Source organism: Monodon monoceros, unplaced genomic scaffold (genome assembly GCF_005190385.1).
Source record: "Monodon monoceros isolate NGI ecotype Baffin Bay Population unplaced genomic scaffold, NGI_Narwhal_1 Super_Scaffold_15, whole genome shotgun sequence".
Taxonomy (NCBI): Eukaryota; Metazoa; Chordata; class Mammalia; order Artiodactyla; family Monodontidae; genus Monodon; species Monodon monoceros.
This window is the reverse complement of record NW_021703771.1, coordinates 85,765,426-85,775,312: the sequence shown is the minus strand read 5'-3', so window position 1 is coordinate 85,775,312 and position 9,887 is coordinate 85,765,426. Positions and strand designations below refer to the sequence as shown.

The 9,887-nt window shown below is 52.0% G+C and overlaps 1 protein-coding gene across 3 annotated transcripts; it reads left to right on the top strand.

Annotated features, from left to right (window-relative positions):
* Positions 1–615: 615 nt before the first annotated feature.
* TBXT (T-box transcription factor T) lies at positions 616–9,057 on the top strand. Of its 3 annotated transcripts, none has more exons than XM_029224128.1 (8): positions 616–1,080; positions 1,570–1,834; positions 2,598–2,732; positions 3,541–3,602; positions 3,719–3,780; positions 5,568–5,744; positions 6,790–6,919; positions 8,784–9,057. In XM_029224128.1, exons 1-8 carry the CDS (start codon positions 875–877, stop codon positions 9,055–9,057), a joined length of 1,311 nt encoding a protein of 436 aa, XP_029079961.1. In that variant the 5' UTR covers positions 616–874. The 3 variants fall into 3 exon arrangements, with proteins under 3 accessions (XP_029079961.1, XP_029079963.1, XP_029079964.1); XM_029224130.1 differs by having other exon boundaries at positions 875–1,080; positions 5,571–5,744; XM_029224131.1 differs by lacking the exon at positions 5,568–5,744 and having other exon boundaries at positions 875–1,080.
* The last annotated feature ends 830 nt before the right edge of the window (positions 9,058–9,887 follow it).

Sequence of the window (9,887 nt, the reverse complement as noted above, 5' to 3'; positions counted from 1 at the left end):
TCGGTGGCGGGCTGAGCCTTCGGAGGAGCGGAGACCAGCCCGACCCGGGCTAGGCACACGGCGCGCCCTTAAGCGTGGCTGTGCGCGATGGTCGCTGGCGAGGGACGGACACAGGCTCGGGCGCAGGTGAGAGCCGCGGTGCGACTCCAGGCTGGCATACCTGCGGGGTCCCGGGTGCGGTGAGAGAGAGAGAGAGAGAGAGGAGGGCCCCGCGCGCGAGAGCTGGGGAGCTTCGCGGGCAGCCGGGCAACTCCTCGGCGAGGTGCGTGCGGGGCGAGCTCGGGAGCCCTGCCCGTCCATCCCCACCCCGTCCGTCCCCCATCCCCTCCCGGCCTTCGGGGCCAGCCCGGCCGCTTTGATGGAGGTGCAAACATTTGGAGGAGGGCGGAGGTGTAGGCGCTGGGCCGGGGCTCGCGGGGCCTGGCTCCGGATTTACAGAAGGCAGGCGCGGGAGCCCATTGTTGGCCCCCCGCCTCCGCGGCGCGCCCGGCTGAGTCTGATATGGCCGCTCGCGGCCAATGGGCAGCGGCCCTGGCACTTCAAAGGGCGCGCGGCCCAATCCGCCGCGCCCCCTCGGCGGCTCTCGAGGCTCTATTTATGCCGAGGGGCGATTTTCTCTCCCCGGAGACCTCCTCCAGTAGCTCCTTGCGGGAGTTCAAGTGGAATAACCTTCCCCCACCCCTTTCCCCCGCCCCTCCCCCCCGGATCTCTATCCTCGCCCTCCTCCCAGGTCTGTGCTGGCACCCGGGCGCCGTTGCAGGTCTTGGCCCGAGCGGCCCCTCTTCCTGGAAGAGCGGCCGCCTACTGGGGCGAAGGTGGCTCTCGGGTAGCAAGTCGGGGCTTCGGGGGGCAGTGGGGAGGGTCAGGCGGGAGGATGAGCTCCCCCGGCACCGAGGGCGCGGGGAAGAGCCTGCAGTACCGAGTGGACCACCTGCTGAGCGCCGTGGAGAGCGAGCTGCAGGCGGGCAGCGAGAAGGGCGACCCCACGGAACGCGAGCTGCGCGTGGGCCTGGAGGAGAGCGAGCTGTGGCTGCGCTTCAAGGAGCTCACCAACGAGATGATCGTGACCAAGAACGGCAGGTAGGCGCGCACCAACCCGGCGTGTGCCACGCACTCGGGCGGGCCGGGCAGCCGGGCTGCAAAGTTCCTTACCTTCCAACACTTTCTCCCGGTCTTTTTGCTCATTTCCGCTCAGACTGGGGAACAGACCCTTGTGGCCCCTAATTGTCCCTCTGGGACTTCTTCGCGTAATCCTCACTTCTGGGCACGAGGGTCTCCCAGGGGACTCCCCCGAGCCGCGCCTCGCCCACGCTTGCCCCGCGGGCTGGACCCGGGTGCTGCAACCCTCTGCCAGGTCCTCTCCCGCCCTGCCTCTGGAGGCCGGGGTGGGGGGGCGGTAGTGAGGAGGGCTCCTGTGGCTCTAGGAGAGTCCTGGGAAGGGGGGCGCTCGGGCGTCCCCTTTGTAAGTTCCCAAGGGGGCTCCTCTTTGCTCCAAATGCAGATGACCCTGGCTTCTTCGTTCTAACGGGTCAGATCTGGGGTCCTCCAGCTGCGCTCCTTCCTTTCCAGGAGGATGTTCCCGGTGCTGAAGGTGAACGTGTCTGGCCTGGACCCCAACGCCATGTACTCCTTCCTGCTGGACTTCGTGGCGGCCGACAACCACCGCTGGAAGTACGTGAACGGGGAGTGGGTGCCAGGGGGCAAGCCTGAGCCGCAGGCGCCCAGCTGCGTCTACATCCATCCCGACTCGCCCAACTTCGGGGCGCACTGGATGAAGGCGCCGGTCTCCTTCAGCAAAGTCAAGCTCACCAACAAGCTCAATGGAGGGGGCCAGGTAGGTGTGATGGGGTGCGGGGACGGGGCGGCGGACGACAAGCTCAATGGACGGGCCCCGAGACTCTGCACCTTGTCCCCGGGGAGCCTTGCAAGGGCGCTGCGCGCAGCACGGAGATGACATCTGCCTTCCTCGGTTCAGCCTGCAGTGTTGTTTATAGTAAACTGACGACGGTAACACCAAGGCCTGGAGAGCGGGGAGAGGGCGCAAAGCCTCCCCTTTGAACACTCAGGCAGATCTCAAGTTTGGGGGAACTTTTGCGTCCTAGCCCTCAACTTTCCTAGGGATAGAGAAAATACCAGTCTTGATGGTAAACGGTCGCTCTAGCGCTGAATACGTCCACATATTTACTGCGTGGAGTCTGAACAAACTTGTAAATCTGTTCTTTTCTACAGAACGTCTTTACTTGGGGATTGTTACTGGGAGACCCGGTGTTCCCGTAAGCTGCGATCTCGCTCAGGCATTTAAAGCTGTCTGCAGTTGCCCTGGAAGCCTTAGAACTTTACCAGGTCAAAGCATTTCGTGATGGGCATTCATTGCCTTTAATGGTGTGCAGCATCTCACATTCCTTTTCCAAACTAGTGGTGAGAGCAGCACCTAATGGGAAACCTACCAACTTCAACAGGAAAGACGTTTTCCTGCGAGCTGCAGGATTTTCTGCATCTTGGATGTATTTTTCTCCTCCTCAGCAGGACAAATGGATGTTTTCTCGTCTTAACGGTAGGACTTTGATGATCACCATTCCCGTGTTTATGTCTCTCAGATCATGTTGAACTCCTTACATAAGTATGAGCCTCGAATCCACATCGTGAGAGTTGGGGGTCCGCAGCGCATGATCACCAGCCACTGCTTCCCGGAGACCCAGTTCATAGCGGTGACCGCTTATCAGAATGAAGAGGTGAGAGGGGCGCGGGCAGCCATCGGTCTGGCGAATGCTCTGCTGGAGGTTCCCGGGAATGCCAGAAGCCTGTGTGATTATTGTACTTTTAGACTGATAATTAATGCCCTTTCAAGTAATTTACCGTAACTATAAAATTGGAACAGCGGGAGAAAAGTTTTAAAATAAGTACTCATTCAAGCACTTTCCCCTTTAGTTTTCCATAAAAGTGTCCACTACTAAAGGCTCAAAATGAAAAGATGAATAAAACGTTTAGGTTAAAGGACTGTAAGAATTTAAGAACAGGACTTCAGAGAAAGGGGGGGGGGCTCTCCTTACTCTGGGAATCTTCCTAAAAGGGTTGGGGGCATCCCTCCAAATCTGTGGTGTGAAGAGTCACCTAGATACAGAATACAGTTTAGTGCCTGTAAATCCATATCTGAGTCTGACCCCAAAGTGTAGGCGCTTTGTGATTAGCTGGTCAAGGTGTCGCTGGGTGTTGACTGCCAGCTAGAACCAGTCACTATTCCCAAGCGGACCCTGTTTGTCTGGTTGATACACACAGCATATGGTCAGCAGGGGGTTAAACGTATTGTGAATTCCACTCGGAAAGTCAGCCTCTAAAAGCTTTCCGTAACTGTGCTCTTCTTTATAAAATATGATGATTCCTCGGCTACCTCAGATCCAAATAGAAAGATATACCAGGAAATAAATCTGATTATATTTGAGTATTTAGAGGGGGTGCTGGTGGTTCCTGATTTCTCGGTGCCCAATTAAATCTTCTGGCGAATGAGCAACATACTAGTAAACGCAACTTCTTGTTTTTCAGATCACAGCTCTTAAAATTAAATACAATCCATTTGCAAAAGCTTTCCTTGATGCAAAGGAAAGGTGAGAGAATTCTAACTATACCCTTTGAGCAAAGAAGTGTGCAGAAAGATGAACTATTGCTGCAAATACTGTGTTCTGAATGTCCTCCTTGACAATTCGCTGCACTTCTTTGGCAGAAGCCATCACAAGGACGTGATGGAAGACCCTGGAGACAGCCAGCAGTCTGGGCACTCCCCATGTACGGTTTGTTGCGCTCTGGCCAGATGTACCTTGTTTCAGGGGCTAGCCTGCTGGGAGCTGGAAGCTGGGGATGGAGCAGACAGAGCTTCTGGGTGCACTTGGGGAGCACATTGACCTTTGCTGTGCGAGGCACCTGGCCCTGTGTGTTGATGCTGTTACGACTGGTCCTCAACCTACTGGCCCTCAGCCTCTGCTCCATCTGGGCTTGCGGATGCTCCCCCAGCCCACAGGACTCCTGACAGAGAAGCCTGGGGAGAATTTACTGGGGTTCTTTTGCTGTGCTTCAAGGCAGCTCCAACCATGGCCTGGATGGGTGTTGACACCCTGCTGTGTTGGACAAGAGGAGAGCCCCGGCTCGTATCCACTTTGAGATGGTTTCTCTTTTTGTTAATGACTGAAAACTGGAGGACCATGTTTGGGACGATGCTTGTGATCACGTGTGGTTTTCCCCTTAGCCTGCTTCGGTTCTGGGAATGGCCCATCAGCTCATGCTGGAAGCAGTGGAGCGTAGGATGGGAAAGTCTGCTTTAAGTCTAGCTTCCTTTAGGAGTTCCATGAGCCAGCGAAGTGACGCCGGTCTGCAGCAGTCTGTTAGGAGGAAGGGCTGTGTCTAGCCCTCCTCTCCACGCAGGGAGGGGACCCTGAGAGAGGAAAGTTAGTGTTTGCTGCCCACTTCAGGAGTCTGGACGAACCAGCATGGCACCCTCCTCAAACTGTGTGTGTTTCTTTCTTTTTCTATTTCTTTTTCTTTCTTCCTCCCTCCCTCCCTGTCTCCCTCCCTCCCTCCCTCCCTCCCTCCCTCCCTCCCTTCTTGTCATCTTATGGACTAATTTAACAAACAGCTCTCCTAAGTGGCTCATGGGCTGCCGCGTCATAGAGCAGAATATGAACAACTTCTTTGGCAAGTGATGGAGCCCAAACTTTGTGGCCACATGTGGACCTTCCCCTCATTTGAATGTTGTCTGAAGAATTGTTTGTAGTTTGGGAATTGGAGCCAGAGTTGTCGTCCTCCTAGTGGTTGTTTTTCTGATTTCTTTTTTAAAGTTAAAAAGGAAATGGAGAAGAAATTGGAGTTTTAAAGGAGGGCAGGGCAATGTTGGAACAATTTTCTGATTGATGTGTAAGGCGGGGAGAGTGTGGGCCTAAAGCAGAAGAAAGGTGAGCAGAACATGGGTGCCCCTCCAGCCAGGACAGTAACCCCTCCGTGTGACGCTGTGGGGTGGGACGAGGGGGACGAGGGCCTCCGCTGCACGGCTCGCCCTGTGTGTCCTGAACGCGCCTGGCTCTGAGTCTGAATTCTGTATGTTTTTACATTATATTCAAGGTCAGAAGGTAGGCCCTGAAAGCTAACCTGCTTGGGCGAACGGAACATCCCGTAAGAGGCCGGGAGGATTCTAGGGGTGTTTTGGAGGCTTCAGGCTTGGCTGAGGTCGGGGTCAGTCTCCCAGGGTTTCGGCTGTCCTGTGGGTTTAGAAACCTTGGCCAGCCTGAGGCACCTGAAGACTCCGCTGGGTCCTCGGTGTCCACGAATCCTGAGCAAAAGATCTGCCACTTCCTGGCCTCTGCCCTCCCGTCCTTTGGTAGTTTCTGTTTGTTTGTGTGTTTTGGGGTTTTTGGGGGCCATGCCGCTCAGCCTGTGGGATCTTAGTTCCCTGACCAGGGTGAACCTTGTCCTGGGCAGTGAGTTCGGAGCCCTAACCGCTGGACCTCTGGGGGCTTCCCCTCCTGTCCTTTAAATAATGGAAATGGTGCAAAAGTCAGGCACTCAGCATTCTTCTCTCACAGCAGGGGGGTGGTTGATTCCTGGAACCAGCACCCTGTGTCCACCTGCCACCCCTCACCCTCAGTTTGGAGGCCCCCTCTCTCTTCCCTCCACGCACGGCTGTGAAAGGTACCCGGCCCTGAGGAACCACCGCCCAGCCCCCTACCCCAGCCCTTACGCGCATCGGAACAATTCTCCAAGTAAGTCCTGAGCGGAAGCAGGCCCGGGCTTTGGGGGTGGCCGGAAGACCTCTGGAAAGGGAAAGGCAGTCTGCAGGACTCCAGAGGGACCTTCTTTTCATGTCCGTGTTACTGCTGGCTCGACCACAGAGACGTCCAGTCCAGGGGGCCTTTGGGGCTGAATGTGGCCGTTGTTGCTCCAGCGTTCTTGCTCCGGGACTGTGGGCCCATGTCTAGGCGCCCAGGTTTGGATATTTCATGAACCCTTTCTAAAGTGATGATGTCGGGCCAGCCAAGCACTCGAGTTACTAGCTTGACTGACACACGTGTGTTTCTCCAAGTATGGTACCCGGGTCAGCAGCCCCAGTATCATCTGAAAAGCCCCCAGATTTACAGAATCAGAAGCTCTAGGGGTGGGCCCAGCACTTTGTGGTTTAACAAGCCCCTAGGCGACCCTGGTGCAGGCTTGAGTCTTGTGATCAGCGGGCCAGACCATGAAGATCCCTGGACCTAATTCTCTCTAGCACCATGGATGCCCAGACTTCATTTTGTCTGGCTCCAAAAGGAGGGAAAAAGCGAATGAACACCATAAAACAATGAAGCAATTCAAGCTGATTTGAAATGAAAGGAGCTTATTTGGGAAGGAAATAGTTGTCCAACCAGAGGCTAGAAGATCATATTTTAAATTTTGCCTGGTTTCTAAAGCCCTTTTAATTCTTAAGAAATAATCCTTTGGGGAAAAGGCAGGATAAAATTGCATTGATTTTATTTTTAAAGGTAATTAATCCTCATTCATGTGATTGTAGGATTCCATCTCTACAGGGCAGCTGTTGATCTAATGATAGAGAAAAAGCCTGGGTACTGGAATATATTCAAATATATACATTGGACAATAAGTATTAGCCTCTGATGACCAATTTATCAGGCTAGTGGACTGTTTTCTCTACTTAATATCGCACACATTTTGTTTTCAACGTTGGGTAGCTCCAGCTATTGGTAGTATTTCAATGCACTTTGTCACTCTTGGAAGATCCCATCAGTAATGACACTTTCTTACGTCCCGTAGCATATTCTGACAGTTCATCTGCGTGTTTGTCCATGCTCCCATCCCACGACAATTGGTCCAGCCTTGGAATGCCTGCCCACACCAGCATGCTCCCCATGAGTCCGAATGCTGGTTCTCCTACGGGCTCTAGGTAACGTATGTCTGGGGAATGATGCAAACTGTCCTGGGAGTGCCTATGACTTCATGCCATCTCATTCACTGGCCTCTATTCTGCCCTTCACTTATGGGTGTTGGGTTTTTGTTTATAACTTGACCGTTTAGCCAGGTGTGTCCGGGGACCCCAGGTTACATGAATGCTGTGAGTTCCTGCTTCAGCCTGTTCTCTGGGAAGACCAGTTGCTCCCTCAGGCTGGATGGGAGCTGGGCTGTGATGCAAGGGAACCAGGAACCCTATCCTGGCTTTGCTGGTTACTAGTTCTTGTGATCGACAAGTCTCTGGAGCCTTGTTTCTTCAAGAAAAGGGCACTAAATAACCCCAGCCTTAGCCTGTCTTTACAGGGTTATTGGGGTCAGTGGGTGACTCTTGCAGAAATGTTTCCAGAACCTTTTCTGACAGGCGGATTTAAATTAAGGAAATAACTTTGTTGGATTTCTGTGGATATAGAATCAATGTTCTTAACGTATATGCTGGGTAACTTGTAAAGAATGATGACTATTTTCTTAACTCGGAAGTTATATAGAGGGAGACTGGCTTAAAGAAATCAAGCCGGTCGGTAAATGTAGTGCATTTCTTCATAGGATTATTACAACAGAGAACTAAAATAACAAAGCTAGAGGTCAGTCCACGTTTTCTAATGAGGAAATGGACTCAAAGATATTACATGATTGGACAAGTTGGCTTACAGCAGACTGAGTCTGTAGACGAGGCATCTTGACCTCAAAAACAACGCAGTTTCTGTGTATAGAATATCGTTATTTGCCTAAGATCTTAATTCTTTATTTTTAGGAAACAATTCCTTTAAAATAAGAATCTAATTGTCTACTGTTAAAAGTAAAGCAAGCAATACATAATCCGCGGGCTCTTCCAAGGCTCTGAAGGCATCTAGAAAACTGCTGTAAATTGGATGATCTGTAGGTTACAAAGGGCCCCCCCCCAGCCCCGAGGATGTTAGAGGTTGTCAGTGTATCTTGGAGCCTTGTTTCTCTGCATCTGTAAAATGGGGATGGTAACCTACCTCACTTAACTCAGGCCTGTTTCCACGTTCAAATGCATCTGAAGTGCAGGACATGGCTTGGTGAACTGTATAGCCCACGACAGCATACATTCTCATTATTCATTTATAAAAGGATTCTACATTTTCCTGAAACAAAATTGTAGCCTAGTGTAATGCTACTCAAGCCTGTGTTCCCAGACTGGGGGGTTTAATACCCATTTCCAATTCCTTCTTTCAGAGATGGGGAAATGGTACCTCAGAGGTGGTCACAGAACAAGGCTAACGTGATAAAGCTAATTAATTGGGGTTTGCTTCCGGGTCTCACTGCTGGTGCACTTCTTTCTGCCGTGGGTCAGGCTAACTAACGCGTGCTGAGACGTGCTGCCCATACAGCAGCCACTGGATGCTTACCCTCCACCACTCGGTGTTTGAGAAGCCTGTGGTCTCCCTCGAAGGAATCACTGCAGGGTGGGGGGCGTGCTAGTTAACAGATACTTAAACACATCCTCTGAAACATCTGATTCAGTATATCTGAGAATTTTGGATTCTGAACGTGAGCAAAGCTGGAGTGTTTTGCTCTGCCAGGAGTTATGTCTACGTCAGCAGCCTTTGTAACTATTGATTTTGTCCTGATGATTTTGTTCATTGTTAATACGTGAGACAATAACTTCTATGCACGTCAGAGTGTGGTTTAGTAACACAGAGGAAGTGGCCCGTTTGAAAGAAAGCTGCCATATAACCCACTTATCAGGAGTGGGATTTGGGGCGCTTGTTTTCCCCTCCTGCAGCTGATCTGGAGCCCCTTCCCAGGTCTCTGACTTGTCTGTTTTTCCATTTCAGTCAGTACCCCAGCCTGTGGTCCGTGAGCAGCGGCACCATCACCCCCGGTGCCCAGGCGGCAGGGATATCCAACGGGCTGGGAGCCCAGTTCTTTCGAGGCTCTTCTGCCCACTCTGCCTCTCTCGCCCATCCAGTCTCCGCTCCCTCCTCCTCGGGATCCCCACTGTACGAAGGGGCCTCCTCAGCCACAGATATTGCCGACAGCCAGTACGATGCCTCCGCCCAGGCCCGCCTCCTAGCCTCATGGACGCCCGTGTCACCTCCGTCCATGTGAGCCGGAGCCTGTGTCTTAAAGATGCAATGACTTTCTCGTGGCAGCAAGTCTTGGCTTGATTGGTAGGCTCACGGGGAGGGGGAAGGGAATAAGGCCTTAAAATAAATAAGAGGAGAATACACGTTCGTTCGAGAGCCGCACTGACACCACCTTTGTTCATCCTCGGTGGTGGCAGTGCCGTCCTGGGTCCTTGTGTGCTGCAGGTGAATTCAAGTGTGCAAGCAATGCAGTTGGCCTAACTCGCCGTGATTCACAGTAAAAATGACTTGCTAGCATGCAGAAACTTTGTTTCTCGTACAGCACGTAGGTGACTCTGGCACATCCATATGTAAACTCCACTGGTCCTACTCTAGTGAGATAAAAAGCACACTTTTAATTCTCTTCCTTGTTGCTTTCAAGTAGCCTTCAGGTCCCGTTTGCGGCAGGGGTCACAGTTGGAGCTGAGCTGTGAAAGACAATTAAATCATAGTTGAGGACAACAGATTGTAGTCAAAATGGGAATGTCCAGCTCTGCCCACTAGAATGTGTTTATTTTACGCATATGTAGCTAATCTCTTGTGCTGTTAAACCTACAACTGTTTATATTTTTCTCCTGATAATGTAGCCAAAGACAATCAGCAGAAAGCATTTTCTGCAAAATAAAGGCAATGTGCAAAATTTGGTTGGTCTAGTTATCGTTCAAACTTCTCTTTCGGAATGAGATTTTGCTGTTCGTTATAGCTGGTGGTTAAGACTGTCCTGGAGAAGCGCTTTCAATCTGTTCCAGACTTTAATATTTTACCTAATCAATTGCAGGACTGGAAGTGAAATTTGCATGTATTTATTTCCTC

Coding starts and splice junctions, on each gene's coding strand:
- TBXT (XM_029224128.1), top strand. CDS start 875: ATGAGCTCCCCCGGCACCGAGGGCGCGGGGAAGAGCCTGCAGTACCGA. Junction 2,733..3,540: donor CCGCTTATCAGAATGAAGAG/GTGAGAGGGGCG, acceptor CTTGTTTTTCAG/ATCACAGCTCTTAAAATTAA. Junction 5,745..6,789: donor GCATCGGAACAATTCTCCAA/GTAAGTCCTGAG, acceptor TACGTCCCGTAG/CATATTCTGACAGTTCATCT.